This window comes from Strix aluco, chromosome 1 (genome assembly GCF_031877795.1).
Source record: "Strix aluco isolate bStrAlu1 chromosome 1, bStrAlu1.hap1, whole genome shotgun sequence".
Lineage (NCBI taxonomy): Eukaryota > Metazoa > Chordata > Aves > Strigiformes > Strigidae > Strix > Strix aluco.
Window position 1 is genome coordinate 171,525,779 of NC_133931.1, and position 18,931 is coordinate 171,544,709.

The window sequence follows — 18,931 nt, forward strand, 5'->3', positions numbered from 1 at the left end:
GTTTTCCAGAGTGCTAGCCAAAATATTGCTGGAGGGGAATGGGTACGTACCCTGCCTGTGGTTTCCAGGGGATTAAAGCCTCCGCAGGGGAAGGAATGACTAAAGGGGCAGGAACGCCAAGAGCAGCCAGGAGAGCAGGGGAGAGGTTCTCTGGGCAGCCCTCACCAAAACCGCAGTAGGTGTGTTTATTTTAGGCCATTTTACAGAATCACAGAATGATCCGGGTTGGAAAAGCCCTTGAAGCTCCTCCAGTCCAACCATGAACCTCACCCTGACCGTTCCCAACTCCACCAGATCCCTCAGCGCTGGCTCAACCCGACTCTTCAACCCCTCCAGGGATGGGGACTCCCCCCCTGCCCTGGGCAGCCCATTCCAACGCCCAACAACCCCTTCTGCAAAGAAATCCTTCCTAAGAGCCAGTCTGACCCTGCCCTGGCGCAGCTTGAGGCCATTCCCTCTTGGCCTGGCGCTGGTTCCTTGGCTCAAGAGACTCATCCCCCCTCTCTGCACCCTCCTTTCAGGGAGTTGGAGAGGGCCATGAGGTCTCCCCTCAGCCTCCTCTTCTCCAGACTAAAACCCCTCCAGTTCCCTCAGCCGCTCCTCCTCCCCTTCCCCCGCGGCAGGGGACGCCGGGGCCCAGCAGAACGCTGCTCTCGCTGCCCGCAGCGGCAGGGCCGAGCCGGGGGCGCTCCCGCCCGATCGCCGCCGAGTTTCGGGAACGGCGGGAGGGGGCGGAGACGGCGGGAAGGGCGGGGCCCGCGGCGCCCCCTCCTCCCCGCCAGCAGGCGGCGCCCTCCCCGCGGACACACACAAGATGGCGGCGGCGGCGGCAGCGCGCGGCGGCAAGGCCCGGTGACAGCGTTCCGGCCGGGCCGCCGCCATGTTGGTGAGGGCGGGAGCGGCGGCGGCAGCAATACCCGCCCTGCCCGGGCTGCGCCGGCTGTGGCGGGGAGCGGGGAGCGGGACGGCAGCCTGCTTCCCGCTGGGTCGGGCGCTGCTGGGCGTGCGGGGCGCCGATGCCGCCCTTTTCCTCCAGGGGCTCCTCACCAACGACGTCACGCGGCTGGTGGCGGGGGGCGCCGCCCCCTCCGCCGAGGCCCTGCCGCGCGCGCTCTACGCGCATGCGCTCAACGTGCAGGGCCGGTGCCTCTATGACGTCATCCTGTACAGGTGAGACCAAGCGGGGGCGGCGGGGGAGCTGGGTCGGACCACTGCCGGGGGGGGGCGGGGGCGTGTCCTGTTGCCATGGAAACGGGCGCGCTTCTCCGCTCTCGCAGGTTGTTGCTGTCAGCGGCCATGTCACACGCCAGGCTCTAAGGCACTGCTGTCTTTATAAATTAAACGTGTAAAAAAGCGCTTACTCTGTATGTTTTTCATCGCTGGCTGCAATCTCTGTGAGTTACCCCAGCAGCTAAGTGTAATTATTTTTCAGATACGGAGCTGGTGCAGGGTCTGGAGCACAGGTCTGATGGGGAGCGGCTGAGGGAACTGGGGGGGTTGAGTCTGGAGAAGAGGAGGCTGAGGGGAGACCTCATGGCCCTCTGCAACTCCCTGAAAAGAGGGTGCAGAGAGGGGGGAGGAGTCTCTTGAGCCAAGGAACCAGCGCCAGGCCAAGAGGGAATGGCCTCAAGCTGCGCCAGGGCAGGGTCAGACTGGCTCTTAGGAAGGATTTCTTTGCAGAAGGGGTTGTTGGGCGTTGGAATGGGCTGCCCAGGGCAGGGGGGGAGTCCCCATCCCTGGAGGGGTTGAAGAGTCGGGTTGACCCAGCGCTGAGGGATCTGGTGGAGTTGGGAACGGTCAGGGTGAGGTTCATGGTTGGGCCGGAGGAGCTTCAGGGGCTTTTCCAACCTCCATGATTCTGTGATTCTGTGAAAGCAGCCCTCAGGGCAGGCCCCAGGCATGGTGTGTAGGTGTATAATGGGCCATATCTGAAACAAGCGGTTTGCGGTGCTATAGTCACAGACACGGCGGCACGCCATGTGACATAGAATAATTACACCATCTAGCCACCCGATGCAGGTGCAGTGTCAGTCAATGAAAAATTGGGCCCACGCACTGTCAGGTCAGCCGTTAGTGGTGTGGTAACTAATGGAAGGCACAGCTGAATGAAGCTTGTCCTCCTGCTGAAGGTCACCTTGCTTTCAGTGAGTGGTACAGAAAACTAAGACCAGGCCTGTTTCTGTCCCCAGGAGAGGTGAGGGCAGTATTTGCTTGAAAAGAGTGGAACCAGATGGCTGAAAAAGTTCAAATATTTCACTACAGGGAGCTGAGTGCTGCTTTTGTGTGCACCAGCAGCCTTCAGTGGAATTCCCCAGATCTCTGGATTTGCACTAGGATCAAAATAAAGCCTGTTAGCTTCTGCTGCTGTGGGGGTTTGTTTTTCTGACCTTGCAGATGTAATTTTTTTAGGCTTCACGAGAGTCCAGAAGAAGAGCCGCACGTCCTGCTGGAGTATGACAGCAGCGTGATGGATGCCATACAAAAACATCTGAAATTGTACAAGATCCGGAGGAAAGTAAACATTGCCCCTTGCCTTGACCTTTCTTTGTGGGCTGTCATCCCTGGGGAGCGGGCTGGAGACATCGCCAGTTCCCTCGCTAAATGTGTAGACCAGGCTCTGATTTTAACGCCTGACCCCAGAACAGAAGTCATGGGCTGGAGACTGATTACAAAGAAAGGAGCAAATCTATCGGAGATTATCCCTGGGAGTCATATTGGAAATATTCAGGATTACCACAGGCACAGGTATAAACAAGGTAAAGCCAAGTTCTGTTTTAACACTGTGTCACTGGATTTTTGGGAAATTTATTTATTTATGTATCATCACAGTTTCATCTTATTATCAGAGTCCATATGCTGATATAAGACAGCGGAATAAATTATAAAAGCTGCATTGGTATGTCTCAATGTGTTTAACTTGTTAATAAGTTGCTACTTTGAGAATAAAAGTGATCTGGTAGTTATAATTCTGCCTTGTGGCAGAATCAGTATTTCCGTACAGTCTCCTACTACTAAGATTATGGAGCGGTGGGTCAGGAACACTAACAGCAAAAGAAAAAGAGGATTATTCATTTTCTTAGAGGGAAACTTCTATGGTTTGAGTCATTTTGATTATTTAGGGATTACACAATCTGTGTGTTTGCCTTGTTGCTAAGGAAAGAAAAGGAAGCACCCTAACGTACTTTCCTAAAAATGTATGACTGGATTCGCAGAGGTAACTCAGAGGCCAAGGGGCAGGTGTTTGATGGGAGCCCCCGTGCTTGCACAGAGCTCCCACTGATTTTAGCGTGCCCACGCAGACAGTGGATTCAATTAATTGGCAGACTGATAGATGATGGTTCTCTGCTTAAACCTGAGTCCATCTGGTTTGGAAAAGGAAGCTGTTAATGGGTCAGACTGAGCTGGACTGCGGGGATGTGCCACCTCCCTGAAACACCAGCATTTATCTTACTGTGCTGCTGCAGAAGTCTGGGTCCAATGCTCTGCTTCAAAAAAAGACTATTTTTGTGTCATCGGTCACAAAAGGAATAACTACTTATGCAGACATTCAGCATTTGGGCTTTAACAGAGACAGTTTTCCAGCTTACATTCTTTAGCTTTGAAGGAAATAACTCATATTGACATTAAGGTCTACTTGTGGGGTGTGGGTGAGGAGGATTTTGCCATTGGCATTACGTGTACGTTGATGCCCTCGTATGGGAGTCTGCATCATTCTGGGTGCTTTGAATTTCCACCGGTGTGCTTGTGAGGTGCTGTAAGCTTCATGAAATTAGGTTCTAGTGCAGTTCTCTGTCTACCCTTAAGAGTAAACATCATTTATGGCTAATGGTTTCTCTCAGGTCCAAACCGGAGTACTGGGAAGTTCATTATTTCACACTGGTTCTTATGCGTTCTCTTGGTTTTACAACTCACAGAGGAGGCATGTTCCAGAAATCTTAAATACTGAAGATCTTACCACATTTACTTACCAAAGATCTTGGTTTTACTTTTCTCCTAGGAATTCCCGAAGGTGTGAAGGATCTGCCTCCTGGAGTAGCCCTCCCACTGGAATCCAACCTGGCCTACATGAATGGCATCAGCTTCACCAAAGGCTGTTACATCGGACAGGAGCTGACAGCCAGGACCCACCACATGGGTGTCATTCGCAAACGTCTGCTGCCAGTCCACTTCTCAGCTCCTCTTCCCAAGGACAGCATTCCCGAGGGTGCCGAGATCTTAACTGAATCAGGAAAATCAGCCGGCAAGTTCCGGGCCGGAGGAGGTGAACTCGGTATAGCTTTGCTGAAGTTAGCTAATATAAATGAACCGCTCTGCCTAAATATAGCGGGTGATAAAGTGAAGCTCACTGCGAGTATACCCGAGTGGTGGCCAAAAACTGCTAGTAAATAAATGAGGAACCACCACTTGCACATTTGCCTTATTGAGAATATATTTTGTGTGATACGTTTGGGAAGGCGACTCTGCCTTCAGCTGTTGTTTGTGGTGTTTGATGTGGCGGGGGCATTACAGGTTTCTTCAAATCAGGACTAAGCAGGAACCCAAACCAGCGGCAGTCGCTGAGGATAATCTCCTAAGTGTTGTGGAGAGTTCCGTGCAGGGCAGGCAGGGAAGCGCACCTTTTTTTGAGGGTGCCCTGTATTTATTTAGGGGGTGCCACGTGTCTTTTGCTGAATTTTCAGTCCAGCGCTCGCTGAATCACACGTGCTCTGAGGTGTGTGTTCAGACTGGAGCAAGCAATGGGAGCAGGAGTTTGGCCGTTGTATGCGCTGATGTTTCTGTTCAGAATAACCATTCTGTGGTATTAGAATGTGGGGTTTTTTTTAATGGGGGGCATGCCGCTCTCACCTTGCATAAGGTAAATAATCAGGCTAAAGCGTTCACTGCAAATTGCTCCTTGCGTTGAGCTTCTTCTTAAACTTGCTGACTGGGTGGGTTTTTTCCCACCACCCTAACTGCTAATTGTGTTCAGGAAAAGGAATACCTTGTGCTCCACATTCCAGACCTTGATTTTAATAAGTCATCCCTGGTGGGAGAGCTCTCAGACATCCCGCTCCCCTGCTTCGGCGCCGGCAGAGGGAGCACAGCCAGCAGCTGCCAGCTCCTCCGCTGCTCCTGACCTCGGTCCTGCACGCTTCCTTCACTCAAACAACTGTTTCAGAGAAGAAAGTAGTATTTCACAGAAACAAGGTGCACTGGTGTGTGCCCTGGCATGACTATTGTACTGGTGTGCTGGTGCCTGGCAGAAAATCTCTTACTAGAAGCACATGCCCTCCGGTTGCCAACAACAGTGGAGGGGTGGATATTTTTTGGCATCAACATTTTTGCTTTGTCACCTTGTAGAAAAATCCACCCCACTTCCCTGAAGCCTTCGGCAGGGGTTACTTCAATCCCTCCACAAAAGGGGCTGCGTGTCCCCGTCTTTGACCTTTGCTCCTTCCCTCAGCAGGAAGCTGCACTCCCTGGAGAAGGGGTTAATGCCACGCTTGCTTCTGGCTGAGCCTGGTGTTCCCTGGGGAGGATTTTCACCACATTTGCCCCGAGGGAGGATTTTCACCACAGTCCTGTCTCTGGCTGCTTCACCATGACACTTGTTCTGAGCGAGCTCTGAGAGCGCTCTCTGTACCCCTCTACAAAAACCTGTCCCTGCTACCATCTCTAGCTGAGGTTTTCTCCATCCACCATCCCCTGGGGGTTTTCAGAGCAGGCCAGTACTTCAGGGTTTCTTTGCTACTTTTTTCTGGCTCCTGCTGCTCTTCTGTCTTCGCTTTTTCTTGCTCCTACAGTTCCTCTTTGCCCTCCCAAAGCCAACCAGCTCTATGCCTCCTAACCCTGTCAACCTGCAGTAATTTACAGGAGCCCTGTGTATTTTTGTAGCACAGTAAACCGATGGCACGCCCGCTCTTGGAATGGCGCGTGTGCGGAAGGGCAGGATGAGAGGTGAGATCCCATGCAGACCAAAGAAAAACCTCTTGCATGCATATTTGTGACAAAAACCGTCCAAAGCACATTCTGCCACTGTGTCGCTGTTACTGTGAAAGGAATTTATCTGTGAAAAATTCTCATATTGGTTAAAATTCTTTATGCTTGCTGTAAAATGAGTTTGTGGAATTTCTCATTAAAAGTTTATTGTATCAGTAATTTAAATGGGACTTGTCTGAAAGAGAAGAGATGCTACCTTTGATTTACCTTGTGCGAAGGTTACTTTTTCGGGTTGCTTGCTGACAAGAAACGTCTTGCACTGTTTGTCACCCCTTTGTCGGGTTTGAGATTGTTAACAAAGTCTTTCTGCTGGAAAAATAAACGAAACTGCAGTGCTTCACCCTTTCTGGGTCCTCCGAATGCGACAAAGGCAAGACTGTGCTGCCCGTGTTGATGCTGCTTTGCCAGAAGCAGCTTTTCCTCTCTGCCACCTATTGTGCAAAGTCTCCTCAGTATAGTTGTATTGTACTGGTATGCACGCAGCCTGAATAAACACTGCATTTTTTCTGTTAGGGGAAGCCCTGCATCTCTCTTTTCTGGTGGACACACATTTCCTTTATCTCTTTAATTTGTTTGAAAGGCCTTTCTGTTGCTAACAGCTGCAGGTTACAAATGTGGGTGGTTAGACACAAAATAAGGTGGTACTAAAAATAAAGAGGTGCTAGATCACTTCTGGAGAAAATATGTGGCAGAAATTGGAGAGGACTGCCCTAATCCCTGTTAGTTATCCTTTTATTTTTTATTCTCCCTCACAGCCTGCTCCATCATTTTTAGCCTGGATGAGGCTGGAAGGCCGGGCTATTGGCTGTGTTGGTAAGAGGTTGATGTTGCAGGGGCGTTTGCCTCGCTGGAGATCCATGACAGAGCAAATCTCCTTCAGGCACGGTGAGGCGGAGTGAAGCAGAGGAGGCACTCCACCGCCGACTGATGCCACCGCAGAGCCAGCCAAAAAGGGGCAAATGACCACCCACCTGTGCGTCACATCAGCCGAAGTGTCCCCACCGGCACTTTTAACAACCGATTTCTGCAGGGAGGAGGAAATGTTGAGAAATAAAACACCAGCACCAGGCCCACACAGCGCCTCTGCTGCCCCGGGAAGGAAACGGAGACATTTTTATGGTGCTTTTCTGTCAGGTTTTTGTGATTTCCTCAGCACGGGATAAACATGGCGACTGAGGGTGGGGCTGTCAGATCACCTGCCCAGGTGTTTATCGCAGACTAAATACAGCTGGAACACGAGGACCCCGCTCTCTGAGGGGCCAACCCTTTCCCGCTCCCCTTACTCTGAGTGTTCCCCCGCGCTGCCTCAGTTCCCCCCGCCATGGCGGTTCCTCCCCGCGCCGGCCGTTGACCGCCCGCTCCCGCCTTTCCCGCTCCCGCCTCGGCTGGCGCGCGGGGCGCGGCGCGCGCGGGGCGCGGGAAGGACGGCGCGGGGGGGCGGCCCCTCACGGCGGGAGGCGAGAGGCAGGATAAGATGGTGGCGGGTAACGCCCCTCCTCCGGCCCTTCGGCCTGATGGGGCTGCCTGGGCAGAGGTGAGGCGTCAGCGCTGCCGCCCCGCCGCCGGCGATGGGGGGACCGGGGGTCCCGGAGCTGAGGGGGTGAGCGGGGTGGGGGGGAGGCGGTGAGGCGCTTCGCTCCTGTGAGGGGAGGAACCGGCCTCCGCCCGGCGAGGAGCGGCGGCGGAGCTGCAGCGGGTCCGGCGGGTCCCTCCGGGAGAAGGGGAGCCCTGTGGTTGCTGGTACAGCAGAGCCATGTCAATAAAGGACGTAGCTGCGAAGGTACAAGGCTCTCTTCCACTTGCCTGTCATACGCACCGTGTCAGAGGTGTGTGCGCGCTCGGAGCGCTGTTGACACACTAAAACCGAGTGATTCTTCTGTTACCTCTCCGTGCAGAAACGAGCGGTGAAGTACGCAAGTGTTACAGCCCGAAATCCCAGTGGGGTAAGGCAGGATTCACTTTCTGAGGCTGCAGAGGGCAATACATTGGAATGTTTGGTTTCAGGAAAAAGGAGTTGTTCTTTTTTTTTTTTTTTTCACTGTTACAGTTTTTACATTTCCTGTCATAGTAAAAAGCCAAAAAAGTTGTCTTGGTGAGGTGAGTGGTCCAGAAGAATGACTGCTAATACTTAAGCCTACCGTATAAACAGATGTTATTAAAATCCCTGCGATCTGCTATTTTAAATGTATCATTACTCAGACGAAGTCACTGCTGTGGCTAGGTTGACTCTAGGAGGTTGTCTGTGGGCATCTTCACACTGAGTCACTTGAAGTTAGCGAGTTTAAAAAGTCCTGACAGAGATTTGTAGCTTTATTAATATTTCGAGTACGTTTGCCCACTGTTAACACATTGCTGAAATCTTCAGGAGGTATCAGAATCCTGCACAGCTGAGAGTCACCGGTATGATTTGTTACTCACAGAACCTGTGGTGCTCCTACTTTTCCAGCAGGCTTGTGTTCTCCAGCGTTTTCAGAGCAGGGGAATTTGGCACCTTTTGTCCCCTTGTTCACAGCCATTGCTGCTGAAGCCACGCTCTGTTTATCTGGTTCTGCACAGGCACTGGGGTATCTTGCACGTTACTTTGAGAGGAGGGTGTAGCTACTACTACTTCTAGCTACTTTATTGTCGGGAGCACAGTTTGTGCTGGGTGGTAGCAAAGAGACATGCCGCATTTTGGCTTCAAACTGTTCTCCCGACTGTTTGCCTGTGCAGTGTTTTGCTTTTACACAGACTGTGAGCCCTTCAGAAAAGGCTGTCTTGTTTTTTCAGTATCACACTGTTCTCAAGCTACTGGAAATAATTTATGCCTGTTTTTGTGGATTTCATGTCTGGATTTTTTCTCTTTTTCCTCTGTCTTGCCCAGGCCAAGCTAGCGTGAAATTCTGCTGTCGGACTTCATTTGAAGCTGTTGGGGTCTACTCATATCACTAAAACTAGGGCACGTACTTTAGTACTGTGTTGGCATAACCCTGGAAACGTTTGGGCTTTCTCTGTTTTCTTTAATCCCGGGTGAGAGCATAAGTTCAGATTTTTGATTTTTTTTTTTTCTGAAACACTTTCATTCCTTGTGTCCTATCGGCAGCACTGGTGCAAATATGCTGTTCCAAAATCCTAAATGTGGAAACGGTATAACAGCTTCCTGTGTCATGTTTATATGTGTTGTCATTGCAAATTGTGCTTACATCAGACAGTTAGAGACGCCGGAGAACAGTCACCGTCTCTGAATGCCATGACAGATTTGTGGAGAGAAACTGGAGGGAGAATAGCAATAATGTAAACAAGGGCTGAGCTTTTTAGGGAGGGGTGGCCTCACTTCCTATTAACTGCTGTGTCAGAGAAGCTGTATGGAATACACTGAATATTTGGGGAAGGTTATGTGCTGCGTTGCACTCGGTGGTGTATTTCAGCACTTACTGCTGAAAGCACTGCCACTGTGATAGCAAAAGCTTTGCAGAACAAGGCACAGTTTACGTAACTCAGTGAAAATGCCTTGGGAACAGCAGAAAAATTTTGAAGTTGTTGGGTATTTCCCCCCTCCCTTTTAAGATCTTTTCTTTGTAGTCTGCCTGCATTAAGTTGTTGAAGAACTTAAGACTAAATGGTTTCCTGATTTCTGCTGTAACACTTCTAGCTGTCACAGGAGTTTTCTCCTATTCTGTAAAATGAATTTTGGGACAATTTTATTGTACAGTGTGAACAACATATCTTTAGGTTTAACTCAGATGACTTAAATATTATGTCAAAGGGCAGATTGAGGGTTTTTTAAAAACTTAGAATTTTTTAGCACTGTGCTTTTTCTTTTTTTCCCAGTCTCAAGACTTTGTAATAATAGTTGGCTGACAATGAACTACACTTCCTAGCAACTGAACTGTATTATATTATACCTGGCTTTTTTCTTGTTTTCTTTAAAAAGAGGAAAATGGCTCAGTTCCATTGTCTCCAGATTTCTTAATTTGCTGAAATTATATTTCTTCATTCTTTCTGTAGCATTAAAAATATGGTGATGTGAGGGAAGGATTAAGGTCCTGTCTAAGTTAAGGCAAAGAGTTGTGGGAAAACAATGACTTTATTGAGGAAAAAATGTGTAAAAGGTGATAAAAATGTAACTGTCTGAGATATTTGACTAAAAGTGGGGAGAAGGTAAGTCAGGTGCAGCACTTTAGCATGAAATAAAGCCTTTAAATAAAATAACCTTTATTTTTAATTTTTGTTATGGGAAACACAGAGCTTGATTTGTTCACTCTGTGCAAGTCTTTCATAGTTGCTTAGCTGAGGCGATCCAAATGAGAGCTTTCAGTGGGGAGAGAGGTACAAAAGTGGCAGGTGCACTGTCACCGCTGACAAAAAACATTAATTTCAATGAATTACTTTTTCATGTGGAGATACCAAACCCCCAGAAGTACAAGAGACAATGAGCTTGTCATGAGAACTCTTGTACTGTTAAATACGATGTTGTTATGTTGTACGTATATTGTAGCAGTTAAAATTTCCTCGCTGGGTCGTGCTTCCTGATTACCACTTAAATGGTTTTGGAAGTATGGGGTCACCTGAGAATAATTGCTTGGAGATGACTTCTTGCGTGGGAAGGAAGCGAAGGTCCATTTCAAAACCTCCTACATGCTTTTCTTCTTTCCCATCTGAGAAGCGTTTCCTGGCTAAATAAAGCAGTTCAGCTGTATTTCCCAGGCAGCCCTGTAAGTCTCTGTGTGAAGGAGACGGTTCCTAAGGCTCGCAGTTGCAGTCCTGCATCCCGTACCTCGTAGCTATTGCACAACAGAGGAAAGACTACAATTCCCATAGTACTTCCACATACTGGTACTCCAGTGACATCAGACATTACATGGCTGAGACTGGTTGTAAAGCAAGACGACCAAAAATGTAAGCTTGGTGTTTCTTTCACTTCTGTAGCAGGGCCTTTGGCAGTGTGAAATCTTTGCTTCCTAGGGGAGGATTTCAGTTGCTGCAGAGGTATTTGAAAGGGTGTGTATCTGAAGAAAACATGAGGTGACATTTAAGGGCAAGCAATTTGTACTGTTTCTTGTGGTGTTGGTGCAGCTTAGAGACTCTTCTGTCTAGTAATAGCTGTGTGGAGTAATTGCTTAATGCCAGCGCTGCTAGTTTGTCTCGAGGGGCTGCTTCCTTGCCCACAGCCTGAAATCTGCTTGCTTCTTTCTGCTGTTTTTGTCTTGCAGCTTCAAGGGGTGGAGGAGAGACGCTACCCATAGCCTGGCAACAGTTTCGGTGTGCGTGTAGTAACTGAGGTGTGTAGCGTGTGTGTCCCATGGCAGCCAAGTTAGGGGAGGTAAATGAGGTGCGGTGGCAGCGCTGGTTCAGCACCGTGTGGGCTACGCCACCGGACTTGGAAGCCCCGGGGATCAGCTGCTGCTGCAGTGCTCTGGTGTGTACAACTGGCATGTTCGAGTGCCTGGGCTGCCTTTGCTGCCCCAGTCGCCTGTGTGGGTGGGAGGAATGCAGGCAGGCAGTGGCTGGTGGTAACATCCCTGCAGGTTTGTCTTGGTGGAAGTTGATTCTTGCAGCAGGAGGAGGTTTGTGTGGGTTTTGTTCTTCAGGAGAGGTGCTAGGTGTCTGGAGTAATACTGATATTTTAGAACGCTGGAAAACAATCCGGCAAAGCGATTTCTGCAGTGTAATATTTGCTTAGGTTGCTGTAGTTTAAAGTAAGTGTAATGATTTATTCCCCTGATAGTGCCCAGCCTTTCAAGTGACCGTGTATTGTGAGCGCCTGACAAAAACATAATTCTCCAAACATAAATGTCTCTTCGTGTTGACCACCAAACTCGTCTAATAGGGACAATGAGGAGAGACTTACGAAGTGGATGGGAAACTTGGGAATACTTGCTGTCATCCTTTCACTGAGAAATGTAATAACTTCTCAAGCAGGTAATAAATCCCCTTTCATTTCTCTTTAGAAACCGTTTAGATCTGTTAAATGGCATTGTGACAGTGTTTGCTGAAGTTAGCAATCTTGAAGATACCTACTTAGTACTTGAATTTCACAAAGTGAGGAGCTGATCAAGTAGGAAGAGTAGCTCTATGTCTACTCTTGGTAGTCCCAATGAAATTAATATACAGATCTGTATATAATGATATATAGTGTATACAGACCCTTGTGCAGCTGATTTAAAAAATTCTGTTTATTTGGCCACGTATGCTAGTTTGTATCTTCAAAGAGTTTGTTTTGACACACTGACAATTTCAGCATTTTTGTTTGTTTAAAAGTATATTTGGAAAGACATTTCGGTTTAGTGGAGTTTAAATTGTACTAGATTTTCCAGATTTGTTTTGACAGATGGACTAATATTTTGTAATTCAGTTGGAATTTTATATTCCTGAACGAGAAGGTTTACTGAGAGTATATTAATACCAATAATCCTGTTTTACAGAAACGTGTATTTGAAAGGACATAATCTACAAATTGTGTGCTTAAACTATCTTTGGATTAGTTGACTCAAAAGTGAGTGGAAGTTCAGTTAAAAACTCCATACCTGTTTGTTTAATAGTCCCCTGTGTTTCCCTGCCTACCAGGAGTCACTGAAGTGTGGCATGTACTAATAATTATAAGTGAAGGTGAATATATCGAGGTTTTAAATTCCCTTTTATTTCCATGGAGCCTGCATTGAACATGAATATGTTATTCAGATACTTCAGCGTGTATTTGCTGACTAGGTATTCTGAATGTCAGAGGCTGTTTAGTGGTCGATGCATCAGAGTAGCTGTCTTTCCCTGCCTTCGTAAGACTTTCCCTCAGCAGTCCCGAATTTGAACTTTTGGATAATGACATGTTGCAGCTGAGTTGTGTTCTCTGCTTTTACAACTGGCAACTTCATGTCAATGTTTCATGAAGGGTGTTTTTACTTTTTTAATTGGGGATTAGGGTCTTGTGGCTTTTATAAACAAAAAAACATCCTCTGAAACTCCAGAGTAAGGGCAGGAGGCTTCAGTCATTTTTGCATGCAAAAGTACTTGGAAATAGTAGGACTCCAGTGTTCAAAGTACTTGGGGTTTTGGACCACAGTTAGAGTGTGTAGATCTATAAAAATCTATCATTAAAAACAATATCAGTAACTTTTTTTAATAGTTTAAATGAATTGCAGATCAGGGCTTTGTTTCTAAGCTGCCTGCTGGCAAATTTTTCCTTATTTTTTTCAAATTAATAAAGCAAGAATTGCAGTAAGCAGGGAGGTTACAAATTTGAATTTCTGAAATTACTGACTTTAGGAAGGCTGAAATTATGGTAATTGCACATATGTAACCACAGTTCCTGGTGGATAAATGTGTATCGCGTGGTGTCCCAAGTGCTTACTATGCTTACTTTCTTATCATTGACATTCTAAGTTTTAATATAAATGTTGCAGAAATGTTCTATGTGTTTGGGGTTTTTTGGCTCAGGAAGAAGCACCTCAGAGAGGTACTGGTATACTGTTTCAAGGATAATGCTTCATAAAGGTAGAATTGAGGAGCAGATTGGAATCTCTTCCCTAATGAACTTTCTGCCATGTAGCTTTGTAAAGCGGTTAGGCCTAAATATAGAAGTTCAAAAGAGCTGTTTTAGAGAAGTGTGGGTCTTCAGACATAACAGCAGTTTTCCCATGTAGCTTGATTATGGAACTTGTAAGCCCTCAGGTAGTGTAGGTGGAGTTTTTAGGCTTTCCTCATGATCTCCCTGCAATACTAAGGTAACTTGTCAAATTGTCTCTTTTTTCTCTGGAGGATTAGATGTACTGTAGCTCGTGGAATTGCAAAACCTCTGACTTAAATACTCTTCCAGGGGATGGCATCAGTGTGTGTACACGTGCATGCTGTGTCTGTCTGGAGGTGCAATACAAACCCACTTGAAGCTACTATTTGTATTACTCTGAAGAGCAGGCATTCAGACTAGCAACATTCCCATTAATAGGTGAGGAATAATTCAAAGTGAAGTTTCATATTTACTATGGCTTCTGTTTGGTCAGTGCAAGAAGACTGTGAGAAGTGTGCGTGTGTGTCCGTATGTATATGGGGAGAACATTATCCCTGTCCTCACCAAGGGACAGGATATGTGGGAGTGGAAGGCACCAAAATTAGTAGAGTGTCTATACATGTGTGGAGAGGGCTCACTATTTACAAGGTTCATTTAAAGTGTCTAGTGTTAATTTAAGAAAGCATTGATGGGAAGATGAGTGGGCATTACACGCCTAAGACAGACCAGGGAGATTGCTTTTTTCAGGTTATCAAATGGTTACACTCTTGAGGAGTCTGTCATTCCCCCAGTAAACTTTGAACCATCCATCAAATCCAGTGACAGTGGGGGAGAGGTGGATGGATGTCTCAGCGATAATGGATTTCCGTAAATGCCGTGGAAGTTGATGGCCTCACAGAGGAGAGATCCATATTCTGGCCTCGCAGGGAGAAAGGCTTCCGCGTGATTTGAAGCATTCCGCGTGGCCTGCCTATCCAGTCACGTTACAGTGGGCTCTGAGCTGGTTGCCGTTAGGGTGAGCAGGGAAGGACTGGGGAGACCAAGAGGATGCGGAAGGGAAACTGCTGCTGTTTAGGATGAGCTTGGGCTGGAGCGTGAACGTGTAGGAAGCAGTCATCAGTTTTCCCTGCTGATGGAACAATTTGTTTCCTTCTGGCATTGTGCTGTGGTCATTCATCTTTTTGCTTAGAGTTCTTTTTGAACAATGTCAGAAGAAAATAAAACTATTTACAAATTCAGGACGTGATATTAAAGTACTCAATCAGAACCTTTTTTTACTTTTTTAAATTTGTCAACTTAATGCAATGCACACTGGCGGTGCTGCTTTGACTAGAGCAGTGGCTTCTACTAAAGCTCTAACGTAGCACCCTCATATCCTGAAGATATCCCAAAAGGCCTTTCTAGGAATGAATTATTTACTAGCAGTGCAGTAAACATGTATTTATATCAACCCCTAAAAGCTAAGTGACAGCCACAGAAAGTTACCATTGCAGATCCATTTTTCTGGAAGAGGGTGTATTGACTGGAGCACAGAGGTAGCACTCTTACCTTTTTTTGAATAGCTGTGTAAATTTTAAGCTTCGGTTGGTCTCTTACATAGGTTGTCAAGCCTAATGCAGCACCTGCAATGCCTTGGAAGTTTCCCATGATTTGAAGTAGTTCCTATTTCAAGGTATAAATGGATTGTTGATTGGGGTTTCAGACATCAACTTTGTGAAACCTATTTTTAAAGTTGCGAATGGTTACGTTGTGTCACAGAGGTAGTGATTAGCCAAATCATTAATAGGTTTTGTAAAGTCTGCTTTGACAGAACAGCTAATAAATCGCAGTCAGTAAAGGTTAGTAGTTTAGACACGTATTGACTGAACAAATCATCCTGGGTGGTATAAAGATATTACTAGTCATCCCTTCTGAAAGAAAACTGTGTAATAAAACTGGCACCCAGGAGCAGTTGTGCACACCTGAGTCATTTCACTGCAGAGCCCACTATCTTAGCTTAAATACAAGAAGCCTAATCATCCCATCTGTGTGGGCCACAGAGCTTTCTGCAGCGTCGAGGCTTGTGTTACTGCAGCTCTTCCCTTGCCATACGGCTGGTTTATTGTACATGCACTGAAGACCAACTGGCATAAGAGCAGCAAGCTCAGCACTTCCCAGAAGCATTGAGATACCTACATGGGCATTTCACTGAACTGTTCTGCAGCCCATTCCTGGCTGCAGACTTTCCTGTCGGCCTGAGCCTGTTTCTTTGCTGCATGGGGATGGAAATGCTGTAGGAAACCTGACAGAAGTGTCTACCAGAAATGGGTTAATTCTTCCAGCTCTTAGTGCTTCCAGCAGACCCTTGGAAAAGAGAAGAGCAGGGACTTGACTGTGGGTTGAACAAATCATTGTAGCAGAATTCAGATTGGACATCAGATTAGGTAAATCCTTAGATCTCCCATTCAACAGGTCAGAGTAAGTCAGCCACAGCTGGGTGTGGGAATAGTCTGACGTCATCTTACTACTTCAGGAGAAGAGCAGGTGCTTTGTTAAGTTTTAAGAATTTATCAGTTTATATAATTATACAGCTGTTGCACGCTTCATCTTGATTTATCTTAATCGTAAAAGCAGCCCTTCCCCATTCATTGCTTCCACCAATTAAAGCTTCGTGTCCATGAAGATGAAGCCTTACACCTGTGTAATGCACAGACTTTTGCTGTGTCATGTAATGCAAACGGCTGCCGTTGGAGGAATGGCCTGTGTGCGAAGTGTAGGCATGCGGCAGCCTGATAATCTGCGTTTCCATAAGGGAAGCATAGGAGGTTATACTGTAGCAGGTTTAAATGGATGTGCGGAGAGCACAGGGAAGGATTCCGGAATCGCCATGTTCTACTTTGAGTGTTCTCGGGAACATGCTTTTATCTCACCTGGTTTTGGATAGCAGTGTGAGGCAGGAGCCAACCTTGCCTTGGCGGCTGGCGGAAGCTATGAGTCTGGAGATGGAGTGGAACCCGGATACTTGTGGATTGTGTGTCCTGTCATGCGACGGGGATGCACGTTCGGTTCTGTGGCAGATGTGTGCTGTTGAGCAGGATCACGGGGTGAGCTTACGTACTGGCGTGGTAGGTGCGGACCTGTGTGACAGGATAAAGCTGCAGAGGAGGCTTGCCAGGCTGTATGCCTCTGCCTGCGTGATCCTAGGTGCAGCACGGTGCAGCTGGCTTACCTGTTCTGGGACTCCATACGACCTGTGGTCCGCAGCTCTCATCTGCTGAGCTGCTCTGTCACGTGGGATCTCGCAGCAATAAAGCAACATCATCACTGTGAACATGTTCTGTGAATGTGTGTGACGTAGGTGGTGCTGGAGGAGCTGCGGGTGGTGCCACGTGGAGGATGGTGGGAGGAGCAATGAGGGGTTGCTAGAAATGAGTTTCATGTATAATAAGTACAACTTTGACAGACGTGGTAATTATTGCTTTTTTTTTCCCCCGCTTTTAAATAGGCTAAGTCTGTCCTCAAGAATCTAAATTTCTGCTTGCACAGCAATGCTGCATACTTCAGAGAAGGGAACTTGTATACCATTAACAAGGACATGGTCAAACAAAGTGCCGCCCCTGATCATTACAAGTCACAGGTGAGTTCAAAAAGTGAATTTCCTTAGGTAAACAGAAATAAACACTTGTACGATATGTTGGGTTTTCTAACTAAATGTGTTGAATAACCACATAACAAAAAAATCTCAACACCTGAAGAGAATGCTACATTACATATGGAGCAGTTTGCACTATTTGTGCCAGTACAGGAGAGTAATTCTCGATTCATGGAAGTCAGCAGTTCCTCAGTCAGTCTGGCTTTGAGTGTCAAGGGCATTTGTGAGACTGACCACAAAGTCTTCTGAAGAACAACTGCTGGATGTTACCACAGACAAAAAAAATCTTTGATTACATGAAATGAATGCATTTAGGTGCCAGTGTTTAAAACAAACAAAAGAAATGGCCCAGTAGCCCATGAGTGTTCTTAATAGTATTAGACTTTATTTATATTCCTAAATTTACTCTATAGAACCCATATATTGAACAGACATCTCATAAATGTGCTTCTTCTCCTGCCCTGCCTTAAGTGGTGCTTTTTCATATGATTTTGACCCAACTGTTTGAGAGGTCTGACAGACTTGATTCCTTTTTCTTGGAAAAAAAGTTTCTTAATTCTTTGACTACTGAGAAGGAACACTTCCCTTTGCTGCTGCAGCAAGGCTTTTCCGTGATATGAAATTGAGATTTAGAAGGAAGTTTCCAGTAATCTGCCATCTTTATCATTTTGTCCCTGATGTTAAGAGATAGCTGAATAACTGACCTATTTTCTCCCCTGGTTTTAGTTTTTGACGTATCCCTGTCACCTGTTTACTTCTGGTGGTTCGTTTCCCAGGTAACCCAAGAAGGCAATTTATAGAATCCTGATTTATTTTTTTTATCCATGAGTTTCAGAGAATTACTAGCAATGCATCCCGAATGGGTTAACCGGTTTCAGTGTGTTATAGGTTAAGACAGCTGTAGGTAGGTGTTACTAGAAGTCTTAAGTCAAAAAACCAGAACAATGCTTTTTCTTATGTTTGCTTTATCTTGCCAAGAAAAATAAGAAATAAATAGGAAATATTTATCCTGACAAGAAATTTAGAGAAGAATACACTCAGTATAGAAGTAATAATACTGTGCAGTGTTGTCATTTACTGCTGTTATGATAGATGGTTATAAAAAGCATCTGCGAGCAGTGCTCTGTAGCAGTGAGTTCCTCCAGTTTCAGCATAACTGACTGTAAAAAGGCTTTTTCCTGATTTAGCTCAAATGCTTTTTGGAAGATCAAGAACTTTCTGTAAGATGGGACTTTGTCAATAAAATTAATTTCTTCCAGTTATATAATGAAGCAAGTATTTAGCTCTGATTACATTATTTTTTAGCTTATAATATATCATGTCAGAGAACTGTTAGTCTGATATAAGCCATAGACTGTTCTCGCCTCCAAACAGGAGAGCGACACCTTGTTGAATTTTTTGCCTGTGTCCTCTAATGCTGTAGTTCAGCAAGCTACCCCAGATGTACATAACATCACTGCAAAGGTTTCGTACAATTGGCATGATGTAATGGTCTCTGTGACAGTCTCTAAAACTCTTTCCAGTCTGCTTGAAGAGCTTTGCTGTTCTGTCAGCAGCTATTACCATCTCAGAACAGACAGTTACAGTCTTGAACTGTTTCCGGTACTTACGTGGACAACACAAGAAACAAAATATTTCTAGTAATGACAAATAATATTTGAGTCTTTGACTGTATTCACAGTGCTGTTAAATCTTGGGACAGAGGATTTGCAGAAGGTCATAGATCTGTCTCCTGGCTGCCCATCTCAAACAGTGGTGGTGAGGCAGAAACCTTTCTCTGTGGAAAATTTGTCTCGTGTGTGTCTGAAGGTACAGGGCAGGCATGCTGGCACTTCTGTGTG

General features: G+C 46.4%; 2 protein-coding genes across 8 annotated transcripts in view; both read left to right on the forward strand.

The window, feature by feature from the left end:
- Window positions 1-812: 812 nt before the first annotated feature.
- On the forward strand, window positions 813-6,491 carry IBA57 (iron-sulfur cluster assembly factor IBA57). The gene is made up of 3 exons (XM_074845443.1): window positions 813-1,170; window positions 2,410-2,756; window positions 3,998-6,491. The coding sequence occupies exons 1-3, from the start codon at window positions 881-883 to the stop codon at window positions 4,387-4,389; spliced, it is 1,029 nt and encodes a 342-aa protein (XP_074701544.1). The 5' UTR covers window positions 813-880; the 3' UTR covers window positions 4,390-6,491.
- A 1,151-nt stretch (window positions 6,492-7,642) lies between these two features.
- LOC141932235 (uncharacterized) overlaps window positions 7,643-18,931 on the forward strand; it is a 35,636-nt gene continuing 24,347 nt past the window's right edge. For 3 of the 7 annotated variants that reach the window (XM_074845489.1, XM_074845471.1, XM_074845505.1), the window contains exons 1-3: window positions 11,178-11,240; window positions 11,687-11,880; window positions 16,944-17,075. Coding sequence is in view for 4 of the 7 variants with exons in the window: in XM_074845471.1 (XP_074701572.1) it covers window positions 17,034-17,075 (42 nt within the window). In the remaining 3 variants the exon portion in view is untranslated. Of the gene's footprint in view, window positions 7,760-7,874; window positions 7,923-10,814; window positions 10,858-11,177; window positions 11,241-11,686; window positions 11,881-16,943; window positions 17,076-17,816; window positions 17,867-18,931 lie in introns of those variants that run through there. The other 4 variants (XM_074845454.1, XM_074845480.1, XM_074845463.1 and 1 more) reach the window with 4 other exon arrangements.